At 45.2% G+C, this 18,856-nt stretch overlaps 1 protein-coding gene and 1 long non-coding RNA gene across 2 annotated transcripts; both read right to left on the bottom strand.

Annotated features, from left to right (window-relative positions):
• Positions 1-6,313, bottom strand: LOC119292372 (kinesin-like protein KIN-14E). The gene is made up of 20 exons (XM_037571228.1): positions 5,990-6,313; positions 5,085-5,386; positions 4,820-4,991; positions 4,648-4,721; positions 4,390-4,567; positions 4,180-4,289; positions 3,983-4,082; positions 3,816-3,902; positions 3,550-3,726; positions 3,110-3,383; positions 2,802-2,963; positions 2,495-2,710; positions 2,377-2,414; positions 2,068-2,231; positions 1,854-1,979; positions 1,599-1,724; positions 1,437-1,508; positions 1,286-1,327; positions 1,079-1,141; positions 1-968 (listed from the first exon to the last, which is right to left on the bottom strand). Exons 1-20 carry the CDS (start codon positions 6,207-6,209, stop codon positions 303-305), a joined length of 3,369 nt encoding a protein of 1,122 aa, XP_037427125.1. The 5' UTR covers positions 6,210-6,313; the 3' UTR covers positions 1-302.
• A 9,823-nt stretch (positions 6,314-16,136) lies between these two features.
• LOC119294361 lies at positions 16,137-18,424 on the bottom strand. The gene is made up of 4 exons (XR_005143413.1): positions 17,915-18,424; positions 17,665-17,803; positions 17,317-17,587; positions 16,137-16,530 (listed from the first exon to the last, which is right to left on the bottom strand). It is a non-coding gene; the product is annotated as an uncharacterized LOC119294361 (long non-coding RNA).
• Between the last annotated feature and the right edge of the window lie 432 nt (positions 18,425-18,856).

Below are 18,856 nucleotides of genomic sequence, written 5' to 3'. Positions count from 1 at the left end.
TGAGTGCACAGGCTACTGATTATTACAATAACAACAACGCACAGGCTGTGATTGATCCATTCACTGCGACTCTAAGTGTTATAGTTGTAGGCTCAAACTTGAGCCTCCAATCCATCTTCTTCTTACTCTACCAAGTACGTATAAAGTAGTACAAATACAGTACAGTACAGCAACGAAACCCCTCCCTACTACAGCAATGCAAATGCAATGGCGTCCCGTCTCGTCTCATCTCGTCTCATCTCATCTCATCTCATCTCATCTACTACAACACAGACACACACCTAAACGCAGAGCAGCCTACCTCACCTCACCCACCCCTTGGTCTTGTTGCTGCTCCCCACCGCCGCCTGCTGCTGCTGCCTCGTCACCACCACCCTCTGCGCAGCAGCAGCAGCAGCGCTTGCCGCCGTCGCCCTCGAAGACGCCGACGTCGAAGGCCGCGCCAGGATCGACGCCCTCTTCGACCTCACCTCGCCGCCCTGCAGGCTCCTCTTCCTCGCCACCGCGGCCGCACCAGGGACGTGGTTCTCCACCTCACCCTGCATGCTGCTCCTCTTCCGCCCGGCGTTCTGCCTGCCACCGGCACCGCCAGGAGGGTGGCTGTCATCCCCTTTCCTCTTCCTCTCGTTCACGACAGCCGCCTCCGGGGCGAACAGGGAGCTCGGGACCCGCTTGTTGGCCGAGTCGGAGCTCCTCAGGATGCGGCGGTGCTGCTGCTGCGCCTTCTCGCTCATCGCCTCCTCCCTCGCGCAACAAGCCGGCGCCACGCCTGTCTCCACAGGGGTCGCAGGAAGAACCCTTGTGATTGGATTATTGTTCGAGGGTTCAGGCACCGTCGTGCTACCAGTGTCTTGAGGCTTTGTGTCAGGCATCGTCGTGCTACCAGTGTCTTGAGGCTTTGTGTCAGCCATCGTGCTTGCGCCTTGGAGTTTTGTCATCTCCTGCAGCTTCTTCTCGAGGTCGAGCAGCTGAAATAACATGGAGACAACAACATCAGGCTCTGCATTACTAACTAGTGCCCTCCAAATGTAACATAAGAATGAGAGTATTGACTCTGTTTGAGAAAATGCTAACCCACCTTGCTCTGGAGCATTGACTCTGTTTTCTGTGCTTCCAAGAGTTCTTGCCCCATTTCCATTGCCTGCACATTTTTTAGTTTTAGGAATGATGATGAATAATATACGAGTGTCAGCTACCCGGTCCGGTGGTTTCAGAATTTACACCAGGATGGATGATCAAAGAAACCAAATACGTGCAGATGCAGCGCAGCTAGAAAATAACCAACCTTTGATTCTGCAGCTGATCTTTGCTGTTCCAGCTCCTCAATCTGAAACAAGAAAAGGCACATAATCAAATCAACCCAAGTCTCTTGCTGTTAATAATGCCCATTCATTGATGATTGTTATCCAGGTAAAAGATTCAGTCGAGTTCTGTACCGTTTGCTTGAGAGCTGCGACCTCAGAGTCTGACTGGTGCTGCTGTCCAAGCTTACGCTCCAACTCCACTATCTGCAAGAGGATAGCATTATTATCTGCCTTTCCTTAAACAATTACTAGCTGTTAACGACATTAATTAACCACTTTCAATTCCTACGTTACCTTGTGCTGTAGCGCAGTACATGCTTCTTCCTTCTCCGTAAGTTTTCCAGAAAGCTGACTCTGCTGCTTTTCCGACGTAATTTGAGAATGCATCTTAGAGTCTAGTTGGCTTTCAAGCTCCTTCACCTTCAAGTTATCACAGAAAGTCTGTCAGCCACAATTTACAAGTGAAGAAAAGCAGTCTAGAAGAATCAACACAAGATTCAGTCAGAAGATATTTGAAACTGAAATGTTGGCCTCCTCAATTGCGCATACCTTGTCTTGCAAGTTTTTGTAAAGCTGCTCTTTTCCCTTGGCTTTACTCTCTAAACTTTGACAGTTCTCTTCCAGCTTTCTCAAAGATTCCTCCTTAAGCTTGGCTTCCTGCTTAGACCTTTCAAGCTGTCACAGGTTCACCCAGCAGAAATGCCCATCAGTTCAGCTTCAAGCATTCACAGAACTAACAAGCTTCAGGAATATCAACACTCACCATCTGTTTGACCTTTTGAAGCTCGGCTGTGTCGACCTGCTTCCTTGCTGGGCCCAGTTCTATACCACGAACACGGCTAGCAAAGTTCAACGAACTCAAGGTTTCCGACGCGTCGTTGTCGGATGGGCTAATTTGCACAAACATTAGGGCTTTCGAATCGCCTCCTGTTACCGCAATTGTGGAGAAGAACAGAAAAGAGCAAATTAATCGCGTGGCCAAGTGAGAGAATGCAGAGGAACAGAAATGGTTAATATTTGGTATTATTGTTGATATGGTATTTGTTCCAGAGCAACAAACAGATCAAGTTACCTAAAGAGTCTTGGAGCAAGTGCGTCAATTTGGAATTCCTGCACACAAGAAAAGTATCAAGACAGTGAAAAAACATGAGCTGATAGGTGCAAACCCGATACTGACTCAGAGTGCAAACCTGTAAGGAATGTGGCTGCTTCTGGAAGCAAGAGCAGAAATGACGTCGCCTAAAGCAGAAAGCGACCTGTTGATATTCTGTGCTTCCTTGAGCCGATCACCTTGCGCGTCTGTCTTGGCTAACCGCTCGCTTCCAGCAAGATCTACCAACCAGAGCTTACTTCTTGTACAGTCCCCATTTATCAGGTTCTTTGCTCTAACCATGATACAAAGCATGCTGAAAACAAATTATAAAGGTCAAACCATTTTTACCACAAGAAGGAAGGTACTCCACGGAGAAATGAAAAATAATGTTAATTATGACCAACCAGTGTGAGCGACTGCTGTGTTCATTCACATTGTTTGACCCTACAGCCCTCGAATTGCTTCCAGTTTGTAAGACATCCCAAACTTCATTTATGTCCTCAACTTTGGCCTCAACTATGCCGGGCACATGATGGGATCCTTCACCTGCTTGTTTGATCTCCAACCTACATATGCAAAAATACACAGGTTACCACAACATGGTACTATTGTGAACAAAGAAATAAGGAAGGGTGCCATAGGAAAGTGGCTGTACTTCTTAGATGAACTATTGTGAAACAAAATGAAGGGTACTAAAGGAAAGTGGTTGTACTTCTTAGATGAAGGGGATGTTGCAAGGAGGTCTCTGATTTGTTCATTGTACACCTCAAGCACACTAACTGATATGTTGTACGTGACAGTGTCTTTTCTCTCCTCAGCAATCTTGAACAACTCCTCCAGAGTTCTATAGTTTACTCCTCTGTTCCTTTCAGTCCCTTCCATGGTGAAGGTCTTCCCGGTTCCCGTTTGACCGTATGCAAAGATGCATACATTGTATCCATCTAGCACTGACGTGACTAGTGGAGATGCATCGGCGTAAACCTCAGCTGTTCATGGATACAACTTGTATATTAGACAAACAAAGAAAATTTTATGATTGTAAACTCCAACACTACTTGGAAGCGTAAACTAGAATTAGCAACATTCGCATTGTAAGAACAGTTGTGAAAGGCAACAAAAAGCTAATACAGGCTCCATAGTACCAAGAGATACCTTGGTCATCTTTTGGTGTGTAGACTCTGTCAAACTTGAATGTCTTTTTTGCTGTTCCTCCATTCATAATCCCAATGTCTCCATCATTTGCTCCATCAAAATCCACTACACATTTGTACCCTGACGATGTCTCATCTTTGCTCAAGGGGCGGCATCTACAGAAAACTCTAATGTTTCCTGAAATAAAAGAGATAGCCAGAGTCATTATCCCGACCAAATTATGGAAATGAGTGTAACCATCTGAATACAGAGGGGGCAATAGGCACCTTTTGTCTCCTGGACAATATTATGAAGTTTCTTTCTCTTGGCCATCTCCTCATGGTACTTCATTTTCAGATCGTCACACTGTGCAACTGCAATACCAAAAACTTGCAATGCTTTGTTAAATACTTGAAAAGCTGTGTAACGATCCCACTTCAGAGTCAGATATTACCTAAGGCTCGAACAGCTTCAATCATCTTACTCAAATCAGGAATCGCGTGCGCACAGTCGTGTGCTTCAAGAGATAACAGTGCTTGCTCTTGTTTCATGGCCTGGGTATTACAAAGATATAATTAGCAGCAGTCACTGCAATCATTTACCATTTCTTGTGGTTGCTGTGATCTTGCAGACAGTAAATCAGAGCATTACCTTGATTTTGCTCTCCAAGTTAGATATGGCAGCAGCCCATAGTTTCTTGTCATTTTCGTAGCTCTGAGAAACTTTTCTTAGTTGGTCTGTTTGCGTGTCAAGGACTTGTTCTGCAAGTTATTATATTATATATTAGAACAATCATCATATACCTATATAAGCAAAACTAGGATAGGACGATGCTTAATGCAATAGTCTGGTACTACTTACCAAAATTATCAGTTTGCACAAGCTTTTGGTGAAGCTCCATCTTAAGCTTGTCAAGTTCTTGATTGGTAGATTCTACTAAAGACCACGCCATGGAGCACTCGTCAGACTTGATGTTGCACTGGCTGGTTAGCTCCTCAATCTGTTTCTCGTACTTTGAGATCAGTTTAGCTGTCCTTTTCTGCAATTTGGGTACATTGATCATGTATCAGGATTACATACATGAGATAGGATGGTAAAACAGTTTGTGAAAAAACTGACCTGAATAGGTGAAGAAATCTCAACATCAGTTAAGCATTTTTTGCATAAGCCACTCCCATGTGTACCTAACTTTGCTGCTGCATGTTCAACGCAAAGATTACTTATTGCTGGGAATGCAAGCTCGTGAATGAGCACATACATTGTTTGCATCTAAAATAAATAAAGCAGCTACCTGGTGTTGCTGGGGCTTTGCGAATGCAGATGCCACAAACCATGGGGTTTCCTCTTACTCCCTTGAAGTCGATGGTGATAGCACCATTGCTCCCAACAAAAGCCCTGACGTCAAGCACCTGAAGGGGCCTGTTACCTCCGACCACCTTGAACACATCAAGTCCAGACAAAATCTGTGAACAAAAAGGCAAACTGTTTGAGCCACCAGACGTGGATAAGGAAAGCATGCAACGAAATTTATGAGAGAAACAAGTGAGTGAGCTTGCCATGTCTTGTTGCACGAGGACATCAAAAGATCTGATTCCTGTTGGCCCGGCAGTGTGCACTATCTCCGCGAAATGCAGATCCAGGTAATAGTCTCCAGGGGCAAGGCCGTCGAATCTGTAGCTGAAATCGCCGTAGCGTGCCGAGCTGTAGAGCGAGGGATAGTCGCCGCCTTCAACTATGCTCTCGGATGTCTCTATCGACTCCCCTCCTTGAAAGAAAGAGTCGCTGGAAAACAAGTTTGCAGAGGGGTCGTCGCCTTGGATGGCGCAGCCGCCGGCGTTGACGAACAGGACGCATTCACCTGGTTCAGAGAGAGCATTGACAGGCACCGAGAGGGTAATGAGAAAATAACTTGAGACAGACAGAGCTAACAAAAGCATTACAATTATTATCTGGGAACAATATACTACTACTAGTTATTGCGTGTGAAATAGTTTGACCTCAGAGAGGCGAGCATGGACATTTTGTTTCAAGCGTGGAAGAAGACAAGGTTAACTCTTGTAAAAACCTGAATCTATCTAGCAACAGAATGAGAAAGGCCATCCGTCCAAAATCTTAGCAGACTAGTGACCATTTTCAAGGAGGGAAGCTGTGGAGGTGGTTAAGTCTGAAAGAAAGCCTGAACCTAGCGACAGAAATGAGATTTGGGGGCAGCAGGATTCCTCCTCTAGGGTTTACAAATAAATCCGAGCCAACTCAAGGGGTCCAGCCAGATCCACTTGGCGATTGATTCACGGACGGAGCGCGAGAGCCAAATCCACGGCCAAGGGCAGCAGCGAGCGAGCGAATCCTAGGATAGGAAGGAAATGCGCACGCACGGGCGTAACCCAGGGGAGAAACCTAGCTAGACACGGCGGACGGACGACGGCGCAGCAGTCAAGGGGAAGGGGAGGGGGAGCAGCACCTGCGCGGCAGTCGGCCTGCCTGAGCCCGGAGACGGCGACGCGCGGGCCGGAGACGAGGATCATGGGCTCCGCCTCCGCCGCCTGCGGCTCCGGCGGCGGGTTGGCCGGGGCGGGGGCGGGCGCGGGGTCGGGGTCGGGGCTGGCGGCGTCGCAGCCGGCGGTCCAGGTGAAGTCCATGGGGTCGTCGCCCGCCGCGCTCGCCTCGTCGCCACCTTCCATGGGGTTGGGTCGGGTCGGGTCCGCTGCGAGAGGAGGAGGAAGGGGATTCCGTCGCGCGGCGTGGATTCGGATTTGGATTTGAGATTTGTTTTGGGGTTGTGTTGTTTGGACTTTGGAGCCGCGCCGTCCGGATTCGAAACTGCTCTTATGTGTGTGGGTGACGACCGTTGTTGTGTGGTTGGGCCGGGCCCATGCCTCCCGGATGTGGCCCATTCTCCCGCCCTGGTAAAATTCCATTTACTTTTGGGTCTTCCGCTTATTTATTTTAGATCAGCAAAAAAAAAATGGGTCCATGTCTATGTCCATGTTAGCATTTCTCAATGACTCCTCGGATATTTCAGAGTCCTTCTTCCACCGTTTCGCCTCGTGGTCCGACGAGCTATGCCTCTTGCAGTGGTCCATCCACGATTTCCCCTTCAGTCGCACAACGATACCAGCATTGCATTGTAGTAGAGCATCGTTCTCGGCCGAAGCACTCCGACCCCTTCTCCTCCATATTAAGTAGATAGGAAGTTTCTCGCAAAAAAAAAAAGAGTCAGTAACTTGTAAACCGCTCTCCATGATGAACAAGGGCATCTATGATTCAACAGATAAGATGGTGATTACAAACCGCTCTCCATGATGAACAGGGGCATCTATGATTCGACAGAGAAGATGGTGATTACAAACCGCTTTTGGTTGGTTCTGTGCTGCAGAAGGGCGGCGAATGGGGTGGCGGGTGCTCCTTATATGCCTACCGCGCTCCATGGTAGGAGGGATTGGGGAGGAGGGTAAGGAATCTGCTCCTCCACGGGAGGAGGGGTTGGGGAGGAGGATTTGGGGAAAGTTCCTGGTGCTCTGCCACGCACCACTAATGAATAGACGAGGCACATCTAACATTTTGGTCTTGTCCGTTTGTGCGCGCGTGTGTGTGTGGAACTTTGACCATGATGGATAAATGCGAGGTGTTTGTAACTTAACCTTAATGAATGAATGCATGGCCAAATGCCCGCTCAAGCTGAAGGTCAAGCGACATCCCTGAAGAAAGAAACAGTTCCTTGCTCTCGTTACTTTCTGCACAAAGTTACTACTACTTGACAACCCGAAACAACACAACATCTCACGGATACATGGATGCAACATCCAATTCATTCAGCCACCAACACAACAACTTTTGTTAGGCCAACTCAAATGTTATCAAAGGACATGAAGCGACTCATAGATTTGACCCAACTGTCAACACGACACTGACACTCGGATGACATGAACAGACTCCACCAAACTAGGAAACAGCACCCATGGGCAGACACGACACTGCTCATCTCCTTCTCCTCCTCATTGGAATGAAATGAAATCCTTCAGTCCACCTCCTCCATCTTGCTCTCCTCGTCGCCCTCCTCCTCAAGTGCCCCGACCAACGTTTGGCATCGAATACGACGAGAAGGGGAGGCACCGCGGGTCCGGTCATTGCACGAATCTCAATGCCACGGATCAAGACGAATTCATGGATCTCACTATGTCGACTAGAAGACGGCTTGTCATTGTTGATCCCCAACACTTATGTCTCTACAAGAAAAACAAGTCGACTCGCGTCTCTTGCCATGAAGAAAACAAGGGTGCGAATAGGCCCTATTAATATATCAAATTCTCAATTTTAACACAAATCTTTTTGTTGTGAACAAGAAAAAAACATATACCGTGCTGAGCTATCTCAAAAAAAAAGTTCAACCAGAAAAAACGAAAAACTATTTATGTCATATAACTATTTTTGTGAGAAAAACCAGGTTGGTTTACCCACCCATGGAAGATACCATCAAGATTTCAGGTCAATGGCCACGTCATGCTCATCCTTGCGTCCATGTCCGCCTCTAGAACCTCAACCTGAAGAGTATAGTTAGGGGAGTGGTCGGGGTGGTATTGTTGCCGTTTTACTAGAAGCAACTTGCCATTGAACTCAAACAGATATTTGTTGGTCTCAGTGCCATCCCCTGCTTTCCTTTGGTCGTCACAACGGAAACCGATCAGCTCCATGCCATCAGGAACCTTCTCATCACCATCGCGACGCTTGCCCTTGAGCTCCAAGCTGCATAGTATTGTCTTGTCATCATCAGACTCGTCTAGAATATGCTCCACGACATCCTCTGCCTCTCCTTTGTCCTTGTTGCTTGACACTTGTCTGTGCTCACAATTGTGTAGGTTGTTTCCCTTATTCTATATATCATTATTAAATGCATAATTGCCACAAAACACCTCTTCAAAGTCTTCGTTCTCATCATCGACGCTTGAAGCTTCGTTGTACTCCACCTCTTCATCGTAGATGTTGATGGGCACTTCTCCACATCTTCATCGTACTCTTCTTCTTCATCGATCGCACACTTCTTCTTCTTCATAGTTGATGTACACTTCTCCTTCTTCATCGTACTCTTCCACCACCACGACCACCTCCTCGTCGTCGTCGTCCTCATCAGATAGGTGTTTGATAGCATACCTCACATCTTTAACAATGGGGATGCCATTGTCATCCTCATTAAGATTCATCACGACAAGGTCATTGCACTCAGTGAACCCATAGAGACCGTCTTTATGGAACGCGATATAAAAAACAGATGCATATGGCTTCTTCCTCCGTGCAGACACCAACGCTCCGGGTCTCCAAGGGCGACACAAGATGACCAGGCAGTTCCAGTTATTGGTCGTGACGGCAACGATATCGTCTCCAGTGGACCGCATGAGTACCTTTCGGATCTTGAAGAAATATATAAGAGACATTCACCGATGATGGAGTCCAGCTCAGGGAGCGGCACTGTTGTCCCGGCGAACGGATTATGCAAGAGGTAGCTATGACATCGTCCGTCCTTGGTGTTGGTACGGTAGAAGGCGAGCCATGTGTTGTGAGTAGCGCAGATGAAGGTCGATCGTGTTCCCAAGGAAGGGTAGCCCACGATGCATAACGTGATGAGGCCGGAAAGGTGACGAAGGTGCCGTCCGAGTAGACGATCCACGACAGCTGCCGCGGGGGATGGTGGTGGCGCACGGTTAAGTAGCATGGATGGCACACGGCACGGAAGCGGGCTCAGTCGTTGGGCAGGAAGAAGGACGGGAGCTCGACTCCATGGATGAACCAACACGATCGGCCGATCTGCTGCTTTGCTGTGGTGCGGAGTCGGAACGAACGACCGATCTGAAAGGTTGAAAGTTTCGGCTGTGATCGAGGGACCCACCCAATTGTCCAAGTCCTGCTGGCAGGTCGTACGTAACGTTAGTACATGCCCACGGTGTCCCCACGTACGTGCCAGATCCCCTCTCCGATTCCTACAGCTCCACAACGCGCGGCGCTACTACTCCAGTATATATATATAAGTACGACACGCTAAGCTTTTTCTCCTACTCCCTCCGTTCGGAATTACTTGTCGTAGAAATGGATGTACGTAGATATATTTTAGTTCTAGATTCATTCATTTCCGAGACAAGTAATTCCGAACGGAGGGAGTACGTCTCTCGCTCTGGGCGGCTGGAACCCTAGCCGCCGCCAGGAGAGTCCAATCTTCCAGCGCACTTCTTCGGCGACTCTCCTCCGCCGGCGACCTCGGTCGTCGGTGGTGGTGGTGGGGTCGCCGGATCCACGATCGTTTTTACTCACGTAGTCTAGTTTTTTAGACTGTTCATCGTCTTGGCTTTGGCAATGACAATGACATCGCTGAATAAAGATTCTTCGGATCCTTCTCTGACAGTGACAAGGCCATCAATCATATAGTTTGGGGATGGATTTGGAAACCAGTCTGTTCAGTCAAGGATGGCATTGGCGGCGGCGGCATCCCTCGTGGTGGACTTGTGTCCTCGGGCTCCATCGTTGCGATGACGTTTGCTCCAGCATCGGCGTGGAGTTTGATTTTTATGTGACTTGTACTTTGATCTTTATGTTATATGAATGAGACATGTATTACCATGAAAAAACCGACACGCTACGAACAAAACGACACAAAAAAAAAAGTTTGTGCATCGATTGCCCACACCAGCTAGCTTGGCACGATCGATCGACTTGACCTGTCCACGACTTCCCAGCCTTCTCCGTTGGCCGACCTCCCGGCCTGGTCTAGACTCTGTCTGTCATTGGCAGGGTTCCGGATCAGTTTAAGGTGAAAAGGGTGCTCATGCGATCACCCCAAGATGATCTCTTTGCCGTGACGACCAACATGCATGTGGGATTGCCGAATCATCCTGTGCCGTAGCCCCGGCCGGCAAGTCCGGCACATGGCTGCTCAAGCGTCGAGCGCTGCCATATGCTCGTATATGCGACATCGCGTTCCTCGAGGCTAGTCTCTACCAGACGGTCACCTCAGATGAACAACTTATTGAGTTACAGCTTGGTCAGGAAGAAGATGGCCGACCAATGGTTAGAAGCGCTAAATATGTCATTACACACTTCCCACGGGATGATGAAGGGGGCAAAGAGGAGGACGGCGAAGATGAATCACAAGTGTCAAGGAGCAATGATGATGATGAAGGGGTGGCTCCTATCGAGGCATCAAGTGTTGAAGGATGAAGAAACATTAGAATACAATGATACATCGAGCTTCAGGGATGAGGATGATGCTGAAGCTGATGTTGAAAGGAGCGAGACATCAAGTGTCGATGATGATGGTGATGATGACGACGACGACGATGTGGAAAGCAATGAGACATTGAGCAACGAGGATGATGATGAAGATACGAAAAGCACGAGCACCGAGGAATCCGACGTTGACAACCAAGTAGAAACAACTTGAAGGACATAGATTTGGACGGGTATTGCTTGAATCCCAATGACATCAAGGAGAACGAATTCATGGATTATACTGTGACCAAAAGGCGTCTCCTTGAGTCAGGCGGCAAGCTACTCATGGTAAGGCGCCGACATTTTATACCCATGTCATTCCACGAGGCTCGTTCACGAGTTTATAACCAATCGTGAGGTCGTTGATGATTCCTAGAGGCAGATTGGCACACGGGCTCGTGGGTGCCGCCTGATACAACATGTATGTGCTCTTCATCGGCGATCATTTCTCAAAATCAATGTATGCCTGTGAGAATGCATCCGAGGAATTTGTCTGCTACTTTGTAGATGAACACGATGTTACCAGCACGAGGGCCAGAACCTTTCCGGAGTGCCTTGACTGAAAGTCGATGTGGTTTTCTCCTCGAGAGATAGTGGTTTGGTTTAATACACTTATTCGTGTTCATGTTGTTGTCGGGGAAGGGAGACCATCATCGAGAGATGTCATGCTCGCTTATGTGTTATTCTCTACATCATGTATCATTTATTCGCTTCCATATTTCAAAGAAAAAAAATTGTGCCCCAGGGTTTTTTACGCTTTTTAATGAATCCGTCAAGTTCATAGCATATGTCAAAACTTGCTACTCCAGATTTCGTTCGCTTATGTATGCTTTACCGCTGTGATTCGGGGTCCCATCTGGAGACACCACGCAACCAGACGGTCCTTTCTTTCTTTTTTACTTCGTTCATTCATGTGATGTGATGTGTAGCGGGGAAGTGTGGTCTCTCCAATGCAAACATCAAAACTGCACACAATCGTCCGAACCAAGCGGTTCGGACACGTTTTGTCATCCAATCGTCCGACACCAAGGATGGAAAGGAGGTGCCTTTCTACCGGCTCCTTTGGTTTTTGTGGTGCAGTGGGGGTTGGTTGCTCAGCTCGTGGATGTTGGGAGGCAGCCCGGAAGGTGAGGCTGCATGCTGGCTCCATGGCTCCATAGGGTCGCATCGGGAATGGCTTCCCCCTGACCAAGTGTTTGGCGAGGGCTGATCCTGGTGTTGTCGATGCTTCGGCAGATCTACAAGCTTCGACCGGTGGCGACGGTCCTTCACTTGGGTTGCGGTGGTGCGGTTGGGATTCCGAGTGAAAGCTCAACGTTCAGGCGCTGGCGCCAGTGACGCATGTGGGTGTCGCATCCCTCTTGAGGGCACCATTGTGGTTAACTCTCCCCATGTCTGGGCTCTGTGTGAAATCCCTTCCATAGTTTCGTTCTCGGTGGCGGTGACGGTTTGCCTTGTTACCCTCATGGGGGGCGTCGTTGTGGAGCTAAGGTACCCACCGTTCGCCAGTAGGTCGCCGCGCATCGCCGCCTTCGACATGCTTTGATCCTAGTCTGAAGCTTTTTCGAGTCTGGTGCGGGGTGGTCTTGTTTGTCTCCTACCTTGCACTAGCTTCATTTGCACGGCACTTCAGCAAGTATAATAAAAAATATCTTTCTAAAATGAAAACATCCTGCACAAGCAATATATATAATTAGCAGGAATATTTCACTTGGAAAATAAAATTGCTCATGCGTTACAACAGGGCATACATTAGTTTGGTTGTTCGACTTTAATCAAGTTAACGTATACCTATTGATTTCTCGTGCACATCTGAGTTTACTCTTTTTTTATATTAAATAAATCACTTAACATTTCTTTCTTCACCAACTATCTCTGCAATCCCAGTCCATGTTCACCACCTCATCTAGGAGGAAGCTCACTGCAGGACAATTTGTACCATAAATCATGTTTACTACCCAAGCAACTTCATACCATGTTTCAAATAAAGAGAATGATCAAATGGGGAGGTGAACAAGAACTCGAAGTTTTATTGTTCGGGAAGAGGCCTTTGACGATGAATATTTTGCCTAGAAACATGGCATATATTCAGAAAAAGGTTAATATTGATGGAGAAGGCACATAACAAGAGTTACTCAGATATAAAGGAAATGCTTTTCAAGTTTTCAACCACTTAAGATGGAACAAAACATCTGAGCTCACTTGTTAACTAACAGAAAAGTAAATGATTATTTGTTGCAACTGACTTTTCTCCTTACTACAAAAATATAATGTGTTCCATAATCAAGAAGCTCTCTCCGGCTAGCAGTAGTTGCAATATCTGCCGAAATAGTGAATCGAATAGATGAGAAGCTGTGAAAAAATGAGTATGCATTAAGCAGGCTCTTGGTGTAACACAGTAGTATTTGTTTCCTTGGCAGGCTCTGCACGATTGAGTTGTTGTCTAATTAGTAGACTACTGTGCACATTTTTTATTGACCTGCATGTGCCCAGTACATTCTTCTTTGTTGGGCTCATTCTTTTAAGAATTGGCACTATGGCTTGCAATCTATTTTCGAAGTAAAAAATGGCTCTCAACCCATGTGGTTTCAATTTCAAACCAATCTAGGGTTGGTAGCCAAGGTCATGCTTACTAAAACAAATCTCTGAAAAACATGGAAGATTGCATAAATGTGTTTTGAATCTCTATTCAAACCTAAACAATTTGCAGAAATTTTCAAAACTTTTAGCCATGAACACATAATTAGTTCCTCTCTAGTTGAAAGAGAGGCACATATAAACCCATCGACACATGGACAGTGACTCCTTGCATTAACAAACCATTTGATTTTTCTAAATGAAAGACCTATCAAAAGCAGCTGAAATCTCAAAATACTCGGACATATCTGCATATGCCTTTATTTAGTAAAGGAAAACATATGTAAGGTTATCTCAGGTGTTCTGTTCATACACGTGTGTCGGGTTAGAGTTAAACTGGCCAACATCTACAATTACAAATTTTTAATGATGCCTTTACTTCAAAAAAGCATAACAGTGGAAACTTTGGCTTTGTTAAAATACCAGCTGAATCTTGACTTAATCTTCAAAGAACTTAACGAAAATTTAATTCTTTTAGTAAACGGTCATCCACGAATGTTATTCCATGATGAAACTTGGCAGGCACTTAAAACATTTGTCATTCTTTGCCACCAAATGTTTTTGAATTTTTTTAGATTTTACTATTCATGGTGGTAGCATAAGAGCTAAAACTCGGATGGGCACTTTTCAACACTTTTTTCATGAATGCAAATGACACTGACATATAGGTGATGTTTTTCTGAATATTTTGGTATCTTATTAGCATTTTTCTGATTTAGTATGAATTAGTTATGAAGTTTTCAAACTGACGGTCAAACGGTCAAAGGGCAAAAGCATAAGAGGAGTAAAGTGACTTGGACAGAACCGGTGACTTTTGAGAATTAGGGGTAAAACAGACGAGTGAGACATAACTAGAGGCATAAATCTAATTATCCCTTATAATAATGTTGGGCGAAAGCCTGTTTGACATAATATGTGCATCCGAATTCCAGAGGATCATACTAGTTCCACGGCTGCGTTTGTTGCTTTGAAGTAGCCGTCGATCGATAAGAAATGACATCCACTCGTTGACCAACGAGCACAAATGTACTCCATGTAAACCAACGGGACACGGATTGATAGGGCCCACAAAAGTGTTAGTGAAAAGTTTGAACAATGAATATGATGGGCGCCCAAGCATGTTAGTGTTAGTGAAAAGTTTGAACAATGAAGAGTACATAATAGTATTGCAAGAGATGTGCCCGAATGAAAGCACACCCGACGACGCACGACCTGGATCAAGCTCGTGTCGTGGCGGAGTCATGTGCTGTATGCACATTTAGCAACACCAAAATTGTTGAATCAAAAAAAAATCGCAAGAGATTCATGCTCTATTTTAGAGCCGTGCATACAACCTAGGATTGTCTAGTGTGCATGGCAAAAAACCCTTCACACGTAGGCTCTACGTAGTACTTCCTCCGTCCGAAATTACTTGTCATCAAAATGGATGAAAATGGATATATCTAGAAGTAAAATACATCTAGATACATCCATTTCAATGACAAGTATTTCCGGATGAAGGAAGTATGTAGCCTAGCTTATTGATTCTCTTCCTACGGACGTAGGAGTACGTACGTACCTCGCCTTCACCGGTTCACCCTCAAGTGTACAGAGCACGTGTTTGAGGATATACCTAGCTTGTTGATTCTCTCTCTCTCTTTTTTTTTTTGAGATGAGCTTGTTGATTCTCTTGATCGGCTGCACGAAGGTCTCGTGAGCGAGCCCGGCCGTATCGACGTGGGATTCCTTTGCCACTTCCACAGCAACCCCATGATTCTCCTTGACGAATGTGCCCGCTAGCTTGTGTGCCGTGTGTCGTCGTCCATGGGCCATGGCACGGCAGGCACCTGGTTGTGCCGTGCGCCAAGTTGCCCATCCGAACCCACCGTCCGTGCATCTTTGCCACCTTCCCCTGTGACGACCGGTATTCATCGCGGGCTAGCTATATATCCTTTCCCGATAACACGATCGAGATCCCATTCATCGGTGCATGTCAGGCCAGGGCCCGTCCTGAGATTTTGAGGGCCGGGGTCGAAATTAGAACCGGGGGCCTCTTAATACTAGTAGGACGCCCATACTGACGATTTCTTTTTTACCGTTAAAGCGCTATCCTTTTTGTTCTTCTTTCCTTCTCCCAACTAAAAATGTTTTTTGAATTTAAAAATTATAGAGTAGAACTTATACGAAATGTGCTACAAAAATATCATCCTGTGTTTAAAACCATAGGACCGGAGATTTTTAATAAGGCTATGAGAAATACATGCAGAAGGCAACATAGTACTAAAGGTGACCGTGCTTCGCCACGGATCCAAGAAAGACATGAAAGTCAAACAATAATAATTTGCTCATACACATTATGTGTAATTTAACATAGATCAATTCAAGTTCAAAAAGAATAGTGATGAACAACGATGTTGTCATAATTCTAATCACAACATATGTTTGAAATATTTTTTTGGTTATACAAAAACAAACAATTATAACATGCTTCTTTATAAAAATTAGAACTATTGCTTCCAAGGATGACTCCCTAGGCACGCGAATCAATATAAAGCTGCCTTTGGGTAAACTATGATGACAGGGGGATTTCAACCAAGAACCATAATTTGCTTGACTACCCACAAAGGTCAAAACTATTCTTCACAACTTCAAAAAAAAAGCTAAATATAATCCAAAAATAGTTATAAAGAGAGGTTAGTTAGTAAAACTAAGCCATGACTACAATATGGAAGGGGGAAATGATTGTTTTTATCCCAAAGATGAATACCCCAGTATCATAAGCAATAGCATTGTGCAAGCATCAACTGCAATACAAATAGCAGTAGCCTCTCAATCCCTTGCTATCTCTATACAGCTCTTTACTACTCTCTTTTGTTCCTCTCCCAAGGAGGTGCAGTGAAGTTTAAGTCCTACACATGAAGGAGGTGAAAGAAGATAGTTTGGCGGTTGGGTACGTACCATGCTTACCAGTCGGTCGTGGGACTTTATGTCGGACTTCCAACCAAGCAGCAGACACACCACCTCCAGCCACCACTCGCAGGTTGTCATGTATAGCACCGTGTGAGCTCCTCAACCCTGCCCACGCCCCCGGCATCCGGGACCAACAGCCGCATTGTCATGTTCACCAATGGCCTAATCCCAAATGGTAAAGTATCAAACATTATGAGGAGTGTCCTAATCAGCCCTCTAGATACTTCACTGCTTTAAGAATCTTCCCTAATATAACATACTTTGAATTTCCTTTGCACATGTTTGACTGAGATAAATTTTGAACTTCCTTTGCCCATAGTAATATATCTGAATCAGCGCCCGCAGAGAATGTAATTTTCATCATAGGTAATCTATAATGGAGTATCATTTTCAGAAAATAAACAACATACTGACCAAAATATATTAAGAAATAAACTGTACAAGATTCAGCTTATCTTATGCTTGGAAAGAGCCTTTCCAATCATTTTATTGGTTCATCTGTCTCTAGTAAGGCACAAGCCAACTTCCCTCTATTTGTAGTCTGTAGAAATGATCCCACTGTAAGGTTGAGCAAGCAAAAAACTCAAATATTGCTGGACATGTTCTAGAAATTAAACATTTTAGTAAACATGCTTGACCTGTAAAAAGCCTTGGGTCTTTCTCGGTTTTCTAGTGCAGAGCTCAACAACTGAAACTAAAAATACATGCTGGATCGAGACAAGCTGAAACATAGCTTAAAGCATATCACATGAAACATTAGTCTATCCTACGCCATTTGGGTGTGGTGGTGTGGGGAGATAGAGTTCATTGTCACTACTCACTGAAGGTTGATAATATCATTGGAATTTCAATCGTGTGAAGTACATAAGCTAATTTCAACCCTTTGTCAAAAGCCATAATGAAAGCAACCACATCACATCCCATGAGATAGAAGATTAGAGAACTTACCATCAAGATGGAAATCGGGACTGGTTCCCCTTCGTCGGATGTTGGTAGATGACGTCAAAATCGGCGCAAGTCATACTATGCCTCTGATGCGTCGGACATTACCAAACGAACAACGGTGGCTTGGCCAGTTCATGAACCCATGGCGTGCACTCCTCGTTGACTCTCGTTCCTTCGCCGGCATCTTAGGTCGGGCATCAAGAACAGTCCCCCATTGCCGCTGAGCACAGCCTCCAACGTCACGACACCAAAGTTGCAAATTGTCTTGATTGGACTACAGCACAGAAAACATGATTCAAATCGCAGATTATAAATATGCAAGAGGAAACTATATTGCGCTATCGGATATACCAGACAATCTCTGTCTTTTCCATGCGGCACACAACAAAGAATGCTAGATTTTGATGGATGCCTAGTAAATAGATGATCGTGATCCAAAATCTGTACTTGTTCAACTATCATTTTATAAGAACCTCCTGTAAAAAGTCTCCTATAGAAAGTAATGTTACTGATGGTTAGGTAAAAATGAACCACATAAAAATCAAGGTTGTACTATTACTGATAGATAGCTAACATGAATCATAAAGGACTTTAAAATAACCTGGTTTAATCAGCCGTATCTCCTTGAACATTGAGCAGCTCCACACGAGTGCCTCCCCTCCTTCACCTTGAAAGATAGATGCCAGTAAAGCGGACCGATGTGCATCGTATCATATTGTTCTAGTCATATATAGGACCAATATAGATTATTACATAAAAAATGGCATAACTCAATCAGACCAATTTATGCATAGATGGGGGTAAATTAATTGGATGATCAAGAAACATGACCGAGAGATTCAATCACTAATCGTTCCCCTACACAGAGAAGCAATTGATCTACTAATGCATGGCAGAATGTATGTCTTGCCCGAAATCAACATAGGAAGCTCCTTTTCTTTCACCAAACATGAAACATCAACTGCACCCTACCTCCATACAGAACAAGACCAGGATCAACACATCCCTGCAATTGGTCTTACTATCATTGTGTAAGCAATGGGTAACTAAAATCTGAGAAAAAAGATTAAGAGATAGTTAGATCAACAGATAATTCATAGATGAGGTCATGAGGCTGCTAACCAAATGCTCATGTCAACCTGTAAATGGCCTTGATACGGTATAATGAAAGTTCCGAAACTCAATTACATGTTGCAGATACACATAACTCACACTTGAATGACCGCTAAAATGAGAAAAAATATCTCACATAAAAATATCAATAGCACACCCCTCATGTGCCCATACCACCACACCAGTAATAAAGGCCTATGCAATCCTGGGACTTGGGAAAATTTCCACAATTTCACTTCACACTTCCCGATAAGAACAATGAAAACATCGAAGAAACTGACTCCAATGCCGAAACTATTTCTGGGTCAATACAAAAAGGAAGAAAAGACTTGGGAAATACATTAGTGATTCGCAAAAGGAGATGTGGAAACAGTAGCACACCTTTTATATCACACTTTTTTCTAAACGGATTTTCTGTCACACTGCAGTG

The sequence above is a fragment of the Triticum dicoccoides genome, chromosome 4B (assembly GCF_002162155.2).
Source record: "Triticum dicoccoides isolate Atlit2015 ecotype Zavitan chromosome 4B, WEW_v2.0, whole genome shotgun sequence".
NCBI lineage: Eukaryota > Viridiplantae > Streptophyta > Magnoliopsida > Poales > Poaceae > Triticum > Triticum dicoccoides.
The sequence above is the reverse complement of the archived record's forward strand: the minus strand, read 5'-3'. Positions and strand labels throughout refer to the sequence as shown.